Raw genomic sequence first — 19,760 nt, 5'->3', positions numbered from 1 at the left:
TGTGATCTTTGCTTTGACTTTTATTTGCAATCAAACCATTTCCGTACAATCTGAAGTCTTCATTCATGTTTCTCCTGAATTTCCATTCATAAAATTGGCTGAAATTAATAACTCCTGCTAATTGCAGCCTTATCTGACTCCGCTGGTTTGCCAAGTCTCTGTCGTTCTCCGTTGCTTCTCAGTGGAGGCAATGCCTGCAGTTCTTTGCCTAATCCCTATAGGGGGAGCTGTTGTGTAAGGGGGTTTAAAGTTTAAATGGCCCCTAGGGACTCAGCTACATTAGTCAAACTACAACATTATAAATGCGTTATAACACTGTGACACCAGTGTAGAACTGAAATGGCAACACAATGATATTTTCCATTGTGAGCTTTACAACAATTTCCCCCCAAGAGTGTTTTCAAAGCGGGTTGTTTTTTTTTTACTGCGTAGATCTAGCCTAGCTCTGGTTGGATCGCTGTCAGTGGTGTGTTTGGTGTGTGTGTGTGAATACACTTATCTACATGCACCAATGTTTCTGAATGTTAGTTGCTGAAAACCTCAGGAGAGGAGAGGGCCTTTGTGCTCATGTTCTGCCCATAGGCATCTGACTGGGTGCTGAACTAGATGGACCCTCTTTGGCCTGATCCAGTAGGGTATTATGTTCTGATGATCCTTTGGGGAGATAAAGCACTTCTTGCAGACCGGTGGGCTGGATCTGGCCATCCCAGTGTAAATATTCATATCTGAGAAATGATTGGATTGGTTCTACTAGAAGAGCCTACCTAGCAGAGGGAATTAATTTAGAGATTCCCTGCTGGGCTATCCAGCTCAGGCTTAGACCGGATAATATTAACCAAGTTGTTGTTTAAAAGAGATTTATGGAGCCATCGGATGGAAGCGTACTTGGAAGTGCATCCCGACAACAGTCAACTGAGCTTAACGAAAGGTCTATATGATTTCAACCTTAATATTTGCAATTAAAAATAAATAAGCGCAGGCCAATTTAATTTCCCCTCCCTCTTTTTATAATCAATTTTTGTTCTGAACCATGTTCTGAACCAGAGTCACTGGAGCAATAGCTTTCTGTCCTCCAGTGGGAATAGAAGAGGCAGAATTCCTACACCGCCAGATTTCCTCCAGTTGCCCGTAGTTCCTGAGGGTGAGGGAGGGCACTGGCAGGACCCGAAATCAGGTTCTCAGGCACATGCCAGACCTGCGTGTTTCCAAGCAAGCATGCTCCGACTGCTTCCCCTCTGGAATTAAGGCATTCCTGCGGCTGCAGCAGAGGGTGAGCCCACGTGGCAGATCTGTGCGTGGATTCTCAGTGATGTGGATGTTCCCTCACGCATCTCCTCCTCTTTTACTTTGAATTAACCACCTCGTAGTTCCAAGGCCACCAGTGACATAAAGCAGGGCAGGTTTTGCACCCTGTGTGCCATCCCGTTGCTCCGCCGTAAGTCCATATGTTCCCACTGAGAGCTCCTTCCTGACAGTCCTGAATATAAGTCCCGCTATCTGCTACGGACTGGCGATCAACTGCTTTAATCGCATCCCTTCTCTTTGGTAATCTTGGAAATCCAAGGGAGCTTTGGGCCCTGGCATGTGAGGATGGAGGTCATGGTATCGAAGTGCAAATTACGGTATTTGGGAGAGGGATGGCACTTACTGCTGCGTGGCCTTTTGAAGAACTGGCTAGTTGAGGACAGCCTGATGGTCAGACGGACGAAGAGCTGTAGGCAGGATGCACCCCATGTGTGGACTCTCTTATTTAGAAGGTTGCCAGCGTCGGCCTGGAGGAGCAGCTCGGGGAATGCGAATAGCATAGAATGCTGGAGAACGCTTGTAAGACCTGGGAGGGTCAGCAGCCACTTGAATGCTGCTATATGGTGCCTCCGGGTTCTCAGCTGAACCTTCTGGGATATTTTGGGCCTCTGGAGGGATGTATGGAGGGTATGGATCAGTATACGGGATCTCAGGGGGAGTGTAGGGGGCTTCCAGGGTGACAGGTGTCTCTGGGAGATTGTATGGAGGCTCCAGAGTGAGAGGTGTCTCTGGGGGGATATATGGGGGTTCTAGGGTGGCAGGTGGTTCTGGAGGAATATATGGAGGCTCCAGTGTGAGAGGTGGCTCTGGAGGGGTGTATGGGGGTTCTAGGGCAACAGGTGTCTCTGGCGGGGTGTATGGGGGTTCTAGAGTGACAAGTGCCTCTGGTGGGGTGTATGGAGGTTCCAGAGTGGCAGGTGTCTCTGGTGGGGTGTATGGGGGTTCTAGAGTGGCAGGTGTCTCTGGCGGGGTGTATGGGGGTTCTAGAGTGACAAGTGCCTCTGGTGGGGTGTATGGAGGTTCCAGAGTGGCAGGTGTCTCTGGTGGGGTGTATGGGGGTTCTAGAGTGACAAGTGCCTCTGGTGGGGTGTATGGAGGTTCCAGAGTGGCAGGTGTCTCTGGAGGAGTGTATGGCGGTTCTAGGGTGACTGATGTCTCTGGAGGAGTGTATGGTGGTTGTAGGGTGACTGATGTCTCTGAAGGAGTGTATGGGGCTTCTAGAGTGATTGATGTCTCTGAAGGAGTGTATGGGGGTTGCAGGGTGACCAGCGTCTCTGGAGGAGTGTATGGGGGTTCTAGAGTGACCGGTGTCTCTGACAGGGTGTATGGAGGCTCCAGAGTGACCGGTTTGTCTTGAGGCATGTATGGAGCCTGTAAAATGACTGGGTTCTCTGGGGGGATGAATGGGGGTTCTAGAGTGACTGGGTTCTCTGGCGGAGTGTATGGGCGATCCAGAATGGCAGTTGCCCCTGGGGGTGTTTCTTGGGGGATGTATGGAGGCTCCAGAGTGACTGATGTCTCTGGAGGAATATATGGGGGATCCAGAGCGAATGGTCTGTCTTGTGGGACATACGGGGACTCTGAGGAATTGGATGAGACACTGTCTTGTTTTGGAGAGATGTATTTGGGTGGTGGGGGAAGAAATGGAGGCTCTGGGGCAGTGTAAGGCTCCCCCAGAGGAATATAGGGGGGCTCCAGAGATGCAGTCACGTCAGGGGGGATGTAGGGGGCCTCTAGAGCAGTGGGCTGTATTTCTTTAGGAATACGTGGAGGAGCTAGAGGTTTGGGTGCTGTTTCTTGGGGGAAATAGGGTGCTTCCAGGGTGACCGTTCGTTCTGAAGGGACATATGGGGCTTCAATAGGGGGAGGTGTAATTATTGGGGGTATGAAAGGGGGCTCCACAAGGATGGTTGGCTCTGGATCTTTGTGGGGGGACCTCAAAGTTGCCTTGGGCCTTCGAGGACGGCGTTTGGTGGGATGCGTTGCGTGAGCACCATGGGCTTTTGGAGAAGCAGCTGTGGGCAGAGGGACCGTGAGCACCTGTGGGGTCTTTTTGGAGGCATCTGTGGGCAGAGGGACCGTGAGCACCTCTGGGGTCTTTTTGGAGGCATCTGTGGGCAGAGGGACCGTGAGCACCTGTGAGGAAGTTTCAGAGGCATTTGTGGGTGGAGGGGCTGTGAGCGCCTGTGGGGACTTTTTGGAGGCATCTGTGGGTAGAGGGACCGTGAGCACCTGTGAGGAAGTTTCAGAGGCATTTGTGGGCGGCGGGACTGTGAGCGCCTGTGGGGACTTTTTGGAGGCATCTGTGGGTAGAGGGACCGTGAGCACCTGTGAGGAAGTTTCAGAGGCATTTGTGGGCAGAGGAACTGTGAGCGCCTGTGAGGAGGTTTCTGGGGCATCTGTGGGCAGAGGGACTGTGAGCACCTCTGTGGGGGTTTCAGGTGCTGCTGAAGGAGCACTTGTGGACAGAGGACCAGTGGCCACCTTTGGGTTGGTTGCTGGCTCTTGTGTCATCAAGATGTCCTTTCTGTTAGGCAGGAGCGTTATTCCACCAGGTGACTTTCTCTTCTTCTTCTTCTTGGGCTTCTGTCCTTTGGCTTCCACCATCTCCCCCAAGATCCATTCAAGGAAGTCTTTGGTAAAGGTATAGATTCCTGGGTTGTTTGCCTGGGCACAGCCCTTTCCCCAGCTGGTGATGCCAATCACGTAATACGGGGAATCTTGGTTTGTCTTGCACATCAGGGGGCCCCCACTGTCACCCTGCAGAGAGAAGGAAGGAAGGAACTTAAGTAGTCTTTCAGGAAAGCAAAGCAAGGTCCCCTCACACTTATGGTGTAGGTGCAAGACTAAACCCGTCCAGCCACCAGGACCAAAGACCACATGAACCTTCTTAGCTGCTACATGACATCACAGACTCACCCCCTGCCATTCATCTCATCATTGCTTGCCAAGAAATGCCCATCTGTCTTGTGCTTCTGACTGTGTTAGCAGGAACACATTCACACTATTCATTTAAAGCACATGGCTTCCCTCAACAATCCCGGGAACCATAACTTATCTTTCACAGAATTACAATTTCCAGCAAACTGCATTTCCCAGGATTCTGTGGGGCAAGCCAAACTTTAAATGGGCTTTAAATACATGGCACTATCACTACATAATGAAGTTGCCGCGTCTGTTTCCAAGGTGAGTGTGAAGTTCCTTAGAACGTACCTTCAGGGAAAGAGCTGACATTTGTCATAATAGAGCAGACGCTCTCTAAATGCATTTGTTCGTAAAAATGATTATCAGAATTGATTAGTTCTGAGCTTTTTTTTGTAATTGTTTTAAAACTGTATTGATTTCCCTATTTTTGCATATGCTGCCGTGAGATTTATGGTTTGGGAGAAAAAGTCTGAATTGTATTTTCAGAAAATCTGTTCCCCATCTGAAATTCAATGGTACGAGGCACAAATTCACTTTTGGAGTACCAATGACTACAGGGCTACAGTGTTTTCTCAACCAATCCCTTAGTTTGATTAACTTGGGTGAGGAGGTCTGTTGGGGACTGGGCAGAGGAAGAATGGTGGAGACTACATCCCCAGCCTGACCCTTCCAGGAAGGGGGAAGAGGAAGTCTGTTTAGATTTACAACAGGCTTTGAGGGAGGTCACAGCTCAGAAGCAGATGAGGGGGAAAGTTAGGAAATAATGGGAGAGGAGGAGGAGGAGGCAGAAGCGGAGCAGCAGCTAGCTGACATGGTATCATCAGAAAGCTTCCCAGACCCTCCATCTCCCAGAACCTGCAAGCCTTCAAAGTAGGAGATCAAAGAGCTCAAAGACAGAGGACACATAACAGCACCCGTAGAAGTGACGAATGAGGAAGTGGGAGAGACCTGGGGGTGAATGTAGATTCACTCAGGACAATGCCATTATCCAAGAGGCTGGGTTCTACATCCTCTCTCTGTAAATATTGAATAAAAAAGGACAGTAAGAAACCTTCCCTTGACTTTATAGTTTCCTGGGCAACAGATGAGACCCACCGACAACATCCTGACATGGTCTTGGAGAGGGGGTGAGATTAACCCTGGGCTTATTCGTGCTTTCTCTTGTCCTGCTGCTTCCCTCCTTCAGCCTCAGAAAAAATGCTCTTTAGTGCTCAGTTGGAGCAAACAGCATTTCAGGCATTCCCCCATTGCCATTGGTTCCAATCTGTCACTAAAGAGCCGGTTTTCCCTGGGGCAAAAGGAAAACTGCTCTAGACCTGTGTCTAGAAAGCACAGGTTGCTGGTGACATGCAGAAGTCAATTGGCAGCTCACCACACCTCGACCTCAGCTATGCATGCGAAGCCCCAGTAGAGTCTTCAGAGATCTCCCGCTCCCAGCAGAACAGTTTTTTTCCCAGAGTCCCCAGTTAAGGGGAAAACTCCTCTTCCACATAGTTCATATCAATTGTTTATTATCTCCAGATGCCAGACAAAGCTAAATAATACTAGATTCAATTCATCTGGTCTCTGAAGTAAGCATACATATGTACAGACAGATCTGCTAACATTATCCCCATGGTAGATTATGCTGCTGTGTAAAGCCCACAGCCTTTCCCCCGACTCTCGCAGATTCAGAATCAGACCCTGATGGCAAACAGGACAAGACACGAACGTGCAACAGGACAGGAACATAATGAAAACAATGCCCTATTATGCTCATTGGTCTACATTCCTGGACCAATGGGAGGGTGGAAGAATCGGCAAGTCATACATTCAACCTTGCGGGTGTTGCTTTGGTAACCCAGTACACCTGGCACCCTTATCTCTGAACATCCAGACATGGGAAGATGTGCTAACTCAAGACATGAGTCCAAGCACTGTGCAGTTTCACCCATTGTTCACATGACGCCAACACAGATTGAGCGGCAAACCACTCTGACCCATGCTTTCTGGACATGAGACAAGCAGAAGTATGGATGAGCCCAAATACAGAAGTGAGATGAGGGAAAGCAGGCCACAGTAATGCAGACTCCATGCAGCAAGGCAGGCAGAAAGCAGAGAGTAAGGTATTATTAGAGTGTGAGGCAGGAGTGACAAACCTGTGGCTCTCCAGCTGCTAACGAATTGCAACTTGCATCAGCCATGGCCACTGGCCATTCTTGCTGGGGCTGATGGGCATTGTAGCTCAGCAATGTCTAGAGGGCCCGAGGTTCCCCACCCTTGGTGGAGGGGAAGAGGTGAGGAAGAGTGGTCTCAAGTTTTAGGTTCAAAGGGTGTCCACTGTGTGTGGGAGAGGGCACTGCTAGGATATAGTCCCATTCCACCTTTAGAACATGTTGCTACCAAAGGGTTAAGAGGTAGCAAGACGCTCTAATCACTGAGCAGCTGGAAGTCATTAAGCTTCCAGGAATGTGAGTTTGTATAAATAGCCAGTCACCCGTGTGTTTGTCCCTTCTTTTGGGCGTGTTTGCTGATATGTGTGGTTCGTCGCCAGGGTTTTTTTTCTTTTGTAAATAAACCTTTTCTTTGAGTTCCAAACCGCTTGCTCCAAGATTCCTCTTTAAAAAGATACTGCCTCTCCTGCCCTTCTTAAACCGCTGCACGAAATGCTCTGCTGTAATGGGACTTGTGACGATGGAAGCGCACTGGACATTTACTTAGCATTAAACTAATTAAAGTTTAATGGGACAGAACAGGCATGTGGAGTTGTTGTATGTCACATGTCTGTTTACTTCCAGTACAGTCTGCTGGGAACTTCCATTGTATATAGCTTTTGCCTATGCTTTTTGCTTGGACACGAAGGGGAGCAGACATGTTTTTGCTTTGTCATGCTGCTGAATAAAATGCTGTAAATATGCTTACATATGCCTCTGTCTGCTACTTCCGTTGCAAAGAGTTCTTATCTCTGCTGGCTTGCGCGCTCAGTCTCTAAAGGTCTCTGAGGCTTGAGTTGCAGTTTTTGATGCTGTTCTGAGATCCGGAGTTCGCCCGGCTGCCGGCCGAAGGGCTGGAGCCAGCTGGGGGCCTGCCAAATGCCCCCATCTCCCCAGACGCATCCCAACAGGCACTGCCCCAGTTGCCCAAAGCAAAAGGCGTTCTTTAGCTCAGCGACGGAGCATATGCTTTGCTCATCAAAGGTTCAACCCCAGGCAGCTTCAGTTAATGTCAGGGACTGGGCAGAGGAGGAATGGTGGAGACCTCTCCCCCAGCCTGACCCTTCCAGAGAAGAAGGAGACAATTCAGAATTACAACAGGGGTTTGAGGGAGGTCACAACTCAGAGGCAGATGAGGGGGAAATAATGAGAGGAGGAGGAGAGAAGAAGCACAGGGGAGAGACAGCTGATGGACTCAGTGTCTTTAGAAAGCATTCCAGACCCTCCCTCTCCCAAGACATGGCGGGCCTTGAAAGTAGGAGAGCAAAGAGCTCAAAGGTTAAAGGCCCTTTCCAACACCCGTAGCTATGACTCATGAGGAAGTGGGAAAGACGGAGGGTGTGGAGACTCACTCGGAGCAACGCCATTATTCTGAGACGCCACATTCCCAAGCCTCTCTCTGTGGATATTGAATAAAAGCAGATGGTAAGGAGTTTTCCTTGTCTTGTCCATCCCAGGCAACCTGCCTCGTGGGTCGCTTCCTCTGCAATCTGACAGTTAGAGGGATCTCAAGCATCTGTGCTAAGGAAGACCTATCTCTGCCAGCAATGCTGGAGAGCCGGTGCCAGTGTGAATAAACGACAGTGGGATTCCTTACCTGGCAGCTGTCGATGCCCCCTTCCTCATATCCTGCACATATGGTGTGAGGACTCATGGCCCCATTGTACCACTGGCTGCTGTTGCATTTCTTCGTGTCCAGAATGTTGATTCTCGCCTCCTGAAGGATGTCTGATGTCTTCACACCTGTCAGGAAAGCCAGCAGATTAGGTTGGTTTCTGTTTTCTCCAAGCACTGCAATCCACAGCTCTTCCCTTCCCTTCCCTAGCCACCCACACACACACACACACACACAATTTCCCTGCTGTAATATACAGCTTGACACAGAGCAAAACTACACGTTACATTAAATAGGTATTTGTATCTGTGTGCAGTAGTTGCTGTTTTTAAAGTCGCAAGTTCAGGATCACACACACACAAATGAAAACATGCATTCACTGTAAAATGTAGCTTGGCAGAGGAAGAAACCAAAAGAAGTTACACCCACCCACCCTCATTTTGTGTGCTACCCAAAGCATTTCAGCACCTTAGGGTATTTTTAAAGCTCCTGTGAGCAAAATGGAAGGAGGAAGGTGTGGGAGTTGCAGTTAAACATGCCTGAGTGCTAGTTAGTGCATGAAGGGGTTAAGACCAGCTAGGCCACTCCCCCTTACCTCCGTGAGGGGGGGAAGCGAAGCTGCTTCTCTTTCTTTTGCTCACTCTCCGCTAGTCATGTAACTGACCAGGATGGACATATCTGAACTTGTTCCAAAGTACAGACCACATGCTTGAAACTATAATCTGTATTTTACACCCAAGACAATTCTGCCTGTGTTCTCCTTGCTGCTGCATGGAATAATGCATGAACCAGACCTTTCAATTTAGTAAGTAAAATTTTTAAACTTACTTAACAGGGTGTTGCCTGTTCATTGCAAGAGGGGTGAAGAAAGTGGGCAAAATATCCCAATTTCTACGCTATTCTGGGGGTTAACTCTGAGAGTGTTGTAAGCTCTGCTGGAGGCTCTCTCCTGTGGGAGAGTGTGCAAAACCTCATGTTTTGAATCTAGGCACCTGGCCAGTTTTTTTTAGTATTAATTACCCACATGTAAGCTGGATCTATTTTCCACTTCCAGAGAAGGAAGCACCCGAAAAAAAACTTTGTATGGAGGGGAAGCAGCCAGATTTCCATCTGACCTGAAATAAGCCTTCATTAATTCCTGTTCTCCCAGATCTGAAGTTTGTGGGGACTGGGGTACCAGCCATCCACAGCAGCACCTCTATCTCCCCCTGCCCTGTGTGTTATCTACACAGCTGCGTTTCCACCCCTACTTGAGCTGCCCCCAGTCCCTGCCTCCCTCTGCTCCCAGTCTCTCACTGTTCTGGGAGGTGGTGCCCCAACCACTGATGTGGCAGTCTGAGAAGCTGGTATCAGAGCCCATGGTGACAGGAGGCAGGCAGGCTGGCTGAACGTAGTCGCTAAATGTCACAGGTTTCTCGAGCTTTATCAGTGCAATGTCGTTGGCCTCCGTGCGCGGGTTGTAATCCTGGTGGAGGAGGACTTTGTGCACCGAGCGGATTTGCACATCGTCTGGCAACTTGGAAAGGTCCGTGGCACCCACCACAATCCTCCAGCGATTCAGTGAGCTGCAGGTAAAACAGAACATGGTTAGCAAAAGGCCCTCTGGAGTTCTTTTAAACCGAGTTCTCCCTGGCTACTGCTGCAAAAACAGGGGAAATAATAATTCCTGGACACTCTAATACTGATAAACATGGATACCTGAAGGAACGTCTTCACCCCCACCATCCAGCCTGGACACTGAGGTCCAGCGCCGAGGGCCTTCTGACGGTTCCCTCGCTGCGAGAAGTGAGGTTACAGGGAACCAGGCAGAGGGCCTTCTCGGTGGTGGTGCTTGCCCTGTGGAACACCCTCCCTTCAGATGTGAAGGAAATAAGCAGCTATCCTATCTTTAAAAGACATCTGAAGGAAGCCCTGTTTAGGAAAGTTTTTAATATTTAATGCTGTATTGTTTTTAATACTCGATTGGGAGTCGCCCAGAGTGGCTGGGGAAACAGATGGGTGGGGTATAAATAAGAAATTATTAAGTTATGAGGCACAGCTGGACTATTTACACCAATTCCAGCTTCATGCAGATATTAACATACCAGTATTGTGGCTTTGTTGGTTGCTGGCACCGAGCAAATACTAGAACTGACTGATGCACACATTTTGCTGGGACACTGCACTGGGCTGAAGTTACCTATAGATCCATGTTAATGTGCCTGTATACTTTTACAGTTAGTCCAAAATGGCTTGCCAGCATTCTGGATGGTCATTTAAATCACAAAGTACATGTATCAGAATAGCTGCTGCTCTTGTCCCTCTGAACGCCCCACCCCTGAGAATCAGCCAGGTATCAGAACCAGCCATTGCACAAACAGCTTCTGCAGCAGGGAAGGGGTGACCCACTGCAGAGAAACACCTAGTGTGCAGATGAGGCAACGTAAAGTTTCTGAGACATGGCGAAAGGACAGGAGGAAGCAGACAGCCCCCCACTGGTGTCCAGTTTCTAGCAAGCAGCTGAGTCTGCCTAGAATCTCTGCCCACTCTTCTGTGGGATGTAATCCACTGGGAGCAGTCAAGTACAACATTCCTTGTTTTGCTAGAGTGGACATACAAGGGGATGTTTGGTCCAGCCAGTTGAAACTTCCTGTTCCTCCTGGCCTGGAGCATCCTTCCTTGCATGTGACTAGTGGGTGGGCGTGACCTTTCCAGACCTGGTAAAAGGACAAGGCATGCTGCCACTCTCTTTTCCATCTTCCTTTCATCCTGCTTGCCAGCCAAGCAGTTGCCCAGGTCATCTCCCTTATGGGTAATCCTGTTTGTACATTTTTTTTAAAAAAAAAAATTAATAATTTTTTCGATACACAACAACCGCAAACGACACATACAACAAAAACCATAATAACAATAACAACACAATATGACAATTCAGATTTGAATACATTGATATACCTATGACTACACCTTTTTAAACAATATGTTCCTACCTCTCTCTCCTCCCCCTACTTCACACCACTAACATGTTTGTACATGTTTGTAACTTGAAGCCTTAAGCCTGCCTTCAGGGATCACACTGTGCTCTGCCTGGTCGTGAATAAACTTTCTTTTCACTGCTTATGAATCAGACTGTGGTGCCTTTATTCAATTAGGAGGGATTCAAGGGGTCTTACCAGGAAAATATTAGGACACATTTCAATCTGGACAAGCCAGATGGAATTGTGTATTGTCTTAAGAAACTCACACGAGTTTGCAACTAATTTTCTGCTGTGTAAAGGGGAATGGACTCTGCTAAGTAAAGGAACTTGCAAGTGTAAGTTAGGGAGGATATTAATAAACAATATATCCTCTCCTGCCACCCTGAACATCCCCACATATTCTGACATGTTGGAGAGGTTCTTGTGGACAGACAAAGGCAACCATATAACACCGGTCTTGAAAGACCTACATTGGCTCCCAGTATGTTTCCGAGCACAATTCAAAGTGTTGGTGCTGACCTTGAAAGCCCTAAACGGCCTCGGTCCAGTATACCTGAAGGAGCGTCTCCACCCCCATCATTCTGCCCGGACGCTGAGGTCCAGTGCCGAGGGCCTTCTGGCGGTTCCTTCATTGCGAGAAGCAAAGCTACAGGGAACCAGGCAGAGGGCCTTCTCGGTAGTGGGGCCCACCCTGTGGAACGCCCTTCCAGCAGATGTCAAAGTGATAAACAACTACCTGACATTCAGAAGACATCTTAAGGCAGCCCTGTTCAGGGAAGTTTTTAATGTGTGATATTTTACTGTATCTTTGGTTTTTATGGAAGCCGCCCAGAGTGACTGGGGAGACCCAGCCAGATGGGCGGGGTATAAATAATAAATTATTATTATTATTATTATTATTATTATTATTATTATTATTATTATTAGTATTATCTGCACATGCTCAGAGGCACCACACATCTTCAGCCTGTGGCAGAAATCTTGCCTTGCCTTCCCACCTCGGGGACATTCTGCCTGTCCTCAGCAGGCCAGAGATGTCCATTTTCCTGCCATCTTTCGTACTTGCCTTCTCTTAGTCTTGAAGCAGTGAGCTGCTGTGAGGACCCAGCGCGTGGAAAGGACGGATCCGCCGCACGAGTGCCGCGTTCCCTTGGAAGAGGGGATCTGGACGCTGACAAGCCAGGGCCACTCTCCAGCCAGGGCGTCAACACCACCCACAATTCTCATGCTGCCGCCGTGGATGGGGGCCAGGGGTCGTTTCCCGCAGTCTGATGGGAAGGAAAGAACATTGAAAGCGGCTCAGGGAGGCAGGACTTCAGGAATGCGCAGCAAACACCTAACCGACTTCTTCAAGAAAGCACCAGAGGACGAAAGGCTCTGCAGCTGACAGGGCCAAACTTGCCAGGGAACTTTGCTCCAGCCTGGCATCAAGAAATATGGGTGTGGGGAGCTTCATTCAAGAAGTTAAGCTGCTGGGGCTCAAGAAATCCCAGCAGCAAATTTTGGCCACAAATTAAGCCATACTTGCACCAGCTATACTTCCCTTTGCATCAGCCCCAGAGAGCATGGCCAGAGCTCATGTTCAGCAACATCTCCAGGGCCAAAGATCCTCTCCACCCCACATCTGGACCCACACATCTCCAGTGTGTTACGGAAATGACGGGGGGGGGGGGAATCTTTAAAGTTGTTACAATGCTACAAATATTATGCCTGAATGTATCCTTTTGACCTGACAGCTCAGGGAAGATACCTAGCTTTATAAGTTGGTAGAAAATCCATACTTCAACCGACTCTCCTCATTCCAAGGCCATTTTAACCCTTAAAGAAAGGGGAATTTGGGCTCCACCTTCCTCCATGAACCAAGAAGCAGGAAGTCATGTAGGCAGCAGGAACAGGGCATCCCACCATAATTCCCCAAGTGTGACAGCACAGACATGGCCCCCCACCCAGGGTGTGACCAAGGGGGCAAAAATAGACATCCGCAGAGGCAGTTGAGCAAGTCAGGTGTTCTGAAAGCCCATCTCCAGACAAGCCTTGTGTGAAAGGAGATGTCAAGAGATTTATTGTTCTTCATGGAAATTTGTTATTCTTCTATTCTATTTTCTTATAACTATCCTTTATTCTTTTTTCTGTGTTTCTTAAAATTAATAAAAATATTTTTTTTAAAAAAGAGATTTATTGTTCTTCTGGTGATGGGGAGTTAAGAGGTATTGGGGAAAGTGTCTGATAAAGGGACCTAATGTTGAACTTATGTAACCCTTGTATAAGGTAAAGGGTAAAGGGACCCCTGACCATTAGGTCCAGTCATGGCCGACTCTGGGGTTGCGGCGCTCATCTCGCTTTATTGGCCGAGGGAGCTGGTGTACAGCTTCCGGGTCATGTGGCCAGCAGGACTAAGCCGCTTCTGGCGAACCAGAGCAGCGCACGGAAACGCCGTTTACCCTCCCGCCGGAGCGGTACTTATTTATCTACTTGCACTTTGACGTGCTTTCGAACTGCTAGGTTGGCAGGAGCAGGGACCGAGCAATGGGAGCTCACCCTGTTGCGGGGATTCGAACCGCCAACCTTCTGATCGGCAAGCCCTAGGCTCAGTGCTTTAGACCACAGCACCACCCTTGTATACCCCTCCCCATTTGTGATGATGTATATGATGCTGCTCAAAGTGTATTTGGGGGAAAGAGGGAAGTTTTAAAAGAGAAGGTCACCCCATGCTCAGGGTTCTTACTCCTGTGGGGACCTGTTGCGCAACAATAAAGATCATAGTCTACGGACCACTGTTTTGCTCCAGATTATTTGGCTGGAGTTTCCTTCTTTTACTGACCGCATGGACCCGTGGGGGACTTGCACCCAGACGAGCTGGGCTGGATAATTGGGTAATATTTAAATAATTTCTTTAAAATTACTGTGACAATGTTAACCTCCTGACAGACATAGAACGAATCTTTAAATATAGAGAAAGTACACAGCAAAAATTTCCCTGATAAAAAATGGGAAAGTAAAATAATAATAATGAAATGTGTATAGATAAACAAAGTGTAAAATAGCACAACAAGAAAAATCGGAAGTTAGTGTCTATGGTGTGTCTATGTAGTGGTGTGTATTGTATGTATTGTCTAAGCTGTATGTAAACTGATGTAAACTGATATATACCGGTAATAAAGGTGATTTTAAAAGAAAAGAAAAGAAACTTCTCAATATGCAAAGAAGTTTGATTCTGAGGTCTCAGCTCCTGTTTTTGGCAGTCAGTGGTGCCATCGTGTGGCCAGCTTGTGCAAGGGCAGCTTGAATATCCCACAAAGGGGGACATTCTGGCATCAGAAAGCCTGAGCTTCATAGGATAGTGCAGTTCTTTACTTCTAGGGAAAATGGTGCTGGTACTGCGAGCCCTTCAGTATCTCCAGAGGGGAGGAAGCACTGGGAGAGAGGACACTTACGTATGTATCATAGGGTGAGGCTCTATGATGTCACGGGCCTGCCAACTTTTAAAAGGCAATCCAATATCTGAGCAAGGCTGAAGGATGGAACTGTTAGGATTCCTGATCTATGATTGCAGTCATGGGATTTTTGTTTATCACATGACGGTGTATGTTTTGACTCCACAAAGTGGGAAGTGATGGAGACAGGATGTTTGTGTTACTGTGTTCCGTGAAGTGGGACCATTGTCCTTTGTTCTTTCTCTTTGCTGTCTGATGCTAGAGAGAGAGGGAGCCATGTTGCAGTGCTCCGTGTGTGTTTATATGTAAATAAAGTAGATTAGCCAAAATGCTGAGTTGCTGAGGTCCATTACGCAAGCTGCAAAGACTCTGCGTATCCCTAAGTGTGCTGATGTCTTGGCATTGGTCACTGTGATGTTCGGGCTGGAGAAAGCTTTTGAAGCTCCCGAACGATCGACCAGGAGGGAGAGAACATGCCAGTCGGGCAAGTGTCTGTGCCAGGGTCCTACTCAAGTGTAGGCTGAACTCCTGACAAGAACTTGGCAGTCAAGCTGCAGAATTACAGAATTGACCTTGAAGGGCAATTGGGAAAGGAGAAGGTGTGTGTGTGTGTGTGTGTGTGTGTGTGTGTGTGTGTGTACGTGTTTTCATTTTGGTTGTTGCTGTTTTTTGTTTCCCCCTGGAATTTTTTTGTGGGAACAGAGGTTGGGGAAACTCTTCTGCAAATGTTTCCTCTTTCAGAACGATGTCTGCTGTGGCTTCTAAGTGGCCTTTTAAAATAATACAGCTGCAAACCTTAAAGGTCAAAGTTTCAAAGATATAGTTCTGTGGTGAGGTTCATACTTTGCAAGGTCTAGGTTGAGTCTCTAGCAGCGGTGGACCATATACCCACTCTGCCCAGGGTGGGCGTGCTCCCGAGGGGGGCGTGGCATGGAGGGTGCCCTCCCAGGTGTGGGATAGCTGCTCGGGTGCCCGGAGTGGCACACGCACCCTGCAGCCAGGGGTGGAGAGAGCCGTCCATGGCGGACATTCGGTGCACTGCCCACAACTCCCAAGCCTCCCCCAAGCTGTCAAAACGAAGGGGGAAGGGGGAAATGCCACTGGCAAAGTGGCGCAGCTCCCCCCCTTATCCCGAAGGCTCGGGATAGGCTTGGGAGTCGCGGGCAGGAGGCATGTTGAATGTCACCCCCCTCAGTGAGGGCACCCGGGGCGGACCGCCCCCACCGCTCCCCTTCCAACACCCCTGGTCTCTAGAATGCCCAGGTAGGGCTGGCAAGACCCCCGTTTGAAGCCATGAAGATACACCTGAAACAAATGGAGCAGCTGTCTCAGCCTAAGTGATCGTCTTCCATTTGTCCCATGATCTTTTCCGTCTGGCTCATGTTTTCTAGGGCTCTGAGAGGTTTTTCTTCCGTCCCGCCACTTCCCCTGGGAAAATCCGCTGTCTACCACTGAATCAGAGCAAATTTCCATCCTCAGTAAACCCAATTAGCATTTTTTTTTCCTGATTCAGCAGTAAGCCGCCGGTTTTCCTGGGGAAAGAGACAGCGCAAGAGAAAAACTATGGACCCATGCCTAAAAATCATGGGACAAGTGTGGATGAGCTCTAAGGCAGCAGCCTGTGTTTCTATGGTCTGTGTGTGTGGTTTGGGAGAGCTGCACGGTCAGGGGGAAAACAACACTGTCCAGGGTTGTAAAGACTGCGGAGAGAATAACTGGGTGCCCTCTTTCCACCTTGGATCAAATCTATGCTTCCAGGTGTCACAAGAAAGCTGCAGAGATAGTGCAGGATAGTGAGCACCCCGGAAATGATCTCTTTCAGCTTCTGCCTTCTGGAAGAAGGTACAGGGTTATCAAAACCAGCACTAGCTGCCTGAGAAACAGTTTCTACCCAAATGTGATTTTGGTTTTAAACGCAGTGTAAGGAATCTCTATGTGAGTATACTGTATTTAAAAATGGGGTATCAGAGTTTTTAGGGGGCTAATCAGGTTGAGATAGCTGGGATAGCAGGCTTGTTGGTTTTGAATGTCTTATGTAGATTCCCCCCCCCCCCCAATTTCGTTGTTCTGTTTGGAACAATGACAATAAAGATTATCGTATCGTATCATATTGTATCGTATAAAAATAATAATTCTAGACTAGCTGGTAGTCCTGAGCTTTAAACTGCCGTCCTGAGAATGCCGCCTCCCCTCCCCCCCCCCCCCCCCCGCAAACTGAGACCTGACAAGAGACTTTACCCATCAAGGCAGATTCAAACAGATGCTAGCACTTGCATCCCCAAAAGCAGATAATTAATTGTAGCCTGAAATGATATGTGTTGACTCCAAGTAAGAAGGACCGCCACGTTCCATGGGACTTACTTCATAGCAGACATAAGCCAAGGGGAATCGGGACCTGGAAGTGTGTGTGGGCTTGTCTGCACTTCTGTTTATCTTGGACCTAGCAAGGATTGTTCTGAAATGGTTTCTGCTTGCCCCATGCTTTGTAGCCATGAGTCTGAATGGTTTTCAATTTGCCCCACCACATTTTCCAGGAAAATTTGCTCTTTACCGCTGATTTGGAACAAATGTCAATCCACAGAAAACCACAGAATCCAACTGATGTTTGGTCCGATTCAGAGGTGAAGAGCAAGTTTTCGCCAGGGAAAGTGAGAGGACAAGCGGAAGTCTGGATGAGCCTTCAAGTCTAGTAAAAACTTCATTCCTTCTGCCTCATCTTAGGATGGGAACAATGCAGAGAGCACCACCATCATGCTCTTTGCAAGAAACATCCTTTCCCCCCTTTCACATTTATTTTTTGTTTCCTCAACATCTAGCTAGGGAAGGACCTTGAAGGTGCTTTGTGAGTTGGGGTTGGTCTTAATAAAAGATCTGTTCTCCATCTTGGGGCAAATCTACGGCAATTTCTATCAGACGAAAGGTATTTCGGATACTCAGTATTGCCCCTTAACAGATATTAATCATCTCTCCAAACTCTCAGGGTGATAGCGAGAGTGGTTTGCTTTCACTTCTCCAATATATACAGACATTTCTACAGCTACCTACTTAGCAGAACACTAAGTGCTCCAAGTGCTGACTGAGACGGTGCGAAATGAATTATTGCTTCAACACCAATTTTTAGGCTGGAGGGCCGTTTGAATCCTGGGTTTCCCAGCTCACAGCAAACAGAGAATCAGGCCCTAAGGCAGGCATCGTGATAATATTCCACCAGGTATGTTGAAGAGCTGGTTGGATGCCCTGACTTTCAACATCTGCCTGCACCAAAGCCTCAGACACAGGGCCAAAATAATCAGGACTCTAATGAATGTCACAACAGCAGCAAGAATACTTATCTCAAAATATTGGAAGACACAAGATCTACCCACTTTGGAAGAATGGCAGATGAAGGTGATGGACTATATGGAATTGGCAGAAATGACCGGCAGGATTTGAGACCAGGGAGAAGAGTCAGTGGAGGAAGATTGGAAGAAATTTAAAGATTATTTACAGAGATATTGTAAAATTAAGGAATTTTAGAATAATGTTGGATTGGAACTAAGTGGTTTCTAGCTGTGATGGGTTAAAAGAATATGAAAAAATGGGTTTATATAGGTAAAAATCTAAGATTGTAATAATTTAAGAATAAGATCTGGGTAACAAAAAGAGGGAAAGAAATTGTTGAATTAATAATTTGATTTGGAATACAAAAAAGGGTGGTATGAGGAGGTCTGAGAAACAAGTAAATGAAAAATAAGGAGATGGAAAGATTGATTGTTTTTAACAATTTTCGTTGGATATTTTTTATTTTTTTATTTTTTTGTAATGTAAAATCCTTAATAAAAATTATTATTAAAAAAAAAAACAAAATAATCAGGACTCTGTAATGGGTGGAACAGGAGCCTATCTTATGTTCAGCCTCCTTAACCAGACTTGTCTCAGGAGCCCAGAAGATGACCATCATTTTGCTTTTCTCTTCTGCCCTAGTTAATCTGAATAATAGACAGCTACAATTCACTTCTCATGGATCACAGCCAGCTTCAAAAATGGGTGGATCTGGCTTCATTAAGATCTGGGTTGTGTTTTGGTGGGAAGATGCCTAAAGAGCACGGCTGAGTGAGAGCTCTAGTGTGGGCCTGGTCAAAGGGACTACGAGATAAAGGTCTCACCCCCAGCCACAGACCCCAAGCCCCACTTACCCGCTGGATCGTAGCCATGTGTCCCCAACAACCTCAGCAAGGCCACGACCCCCAGAAGCAGCCCAGCTGGGACTCCCTTTATGAGCTGTGGTTCCTGGTAGCGGTTCCACATCGTTTGGCCTCAGCAGCAAGATGTCGACATCGGTGGGTTCTCCTTCTGCGTTGCTAGGAGACAGAGCCTGGCCATGTCCACCGAGGAAGGGGGTGGGATGAACAGGTCACCCATCCCCTGTGGACCAGACACAAGGTAGCACCACCTCCAAGGAAAGAGTCTTCAGGAAGCAGGCAGAACCTCTCTGCGGGCAGTAGAGCACTGGGCGTTACAGTGTCTCCAAAGAACTTCTGGGGGAGGACTGGTCATCATGGCTGGGCTGTGGAACCTCTACACAATAGACCTTCTGGAAGCCTGCAATCTTCTGGAAGCCCAGCAAGGCCTTTCTGTTTGGTCTGATCTGAGCAGCAGGTGTCGGGACTCAATCCACAGCCTGCCCAATTTCACAAATAACCCCAGCGGTCCCTTGGAAGGATGCTCATAGAGAAACCCATAGAGCTATGGAAACATCACAGGGGCTGTTGGGAGCAACTGATCCACCTCAGCCTGCAAAACACCCTGGGGTCAGGCTGGCAAATGCCTCCACATCACCAAGAGACCTTTGGCAAGTGGTGAGGCTGAAATCGGTTTCCCAATTCCTTCTCTGATGTTTCTTGTGCCCAAAGGTTCTTCTTCTAGGCAGAGGTGAGATGACCAAATGTGATATCCACTTTCCTTAGCTAACTAGTTATTTTTCTAAAACTGATTACAGTAGTACCTCATGTTATGGACAGGATCCATTCTGGAGGCCTGTCCGTAATGTGAAATGCCTGCAACTAGAAGTGCTGTGTCTCTGCAGGCGTGCAGCGCAATTTGGCGCTTCTGCACATATGTGAAGCGCAATTTAGTGCTTCTGTGCATGCGCAAGCGGTGAAACCCAGAAGTAACCTGTTCCGGTACTTCCGGGTTGCAGCGCAAAAAGATGCAACATGGAGCGGATGCAACACGAGGTATGACTGTATACATTGTTGTTATATTAGCAAATACAAATTGTATGCCGTTCATTACTCTTATTACATTTTCTTACCCACCTTTCCCAAAACAGCCAGAGGCAATTTAAAGGGGG

General features: G+C 47.8%; 1 protein-coding gene across 1 annotated transcript; it reads right to left on the bottom strand.

Moving 5' to 3' along the window:
- Positions 1-984: 984 nt before the first annotated feature.
- LOC310825921 (uncharacterized protein) lies at positions 985-18,953 on the bottom strand. Its single transcript, XM_083700102.1, has 5 exons — positions 18,604-18,953; positions 12,061-12,262; positions 9,334-9,602; positions 8,020-8,165; positions 985-4,065 (listed from the first exon to the last, which is right to left on the bottom strand). Exons 1-5 carry the CDS (start codon positions 18,713-18,715, stop codon positions 1,747-1,749), a joined length of 3,048 nt encoding a protein of 1,015 aa, XP_083556228.1. The 5' UTR covers positions 18,716-18,953; the 3' UTR covers positions 985-1,746.
- Between the last annotated feature and the right edge of the window lie 807 nt (positions 18,954-19,760).

The sequence above is a fragment of the Podarcis gaigeae genome (genome assembly GCF_964106915.1).
Source record: "Podarcis gaigeae genome assembly, chromosome: 10".
NCBI classification, from domain to species: Eukaryota; Metazoa; Chordata; class Lepidosauria; order Squamata; family Lacertidae; genus Podarcis; species Podarcis gaigeae.
Note: the sequence above shows the minus strand (reverse complement) of the source record. Positions and strands in the feature narration are given on the sequence as shown.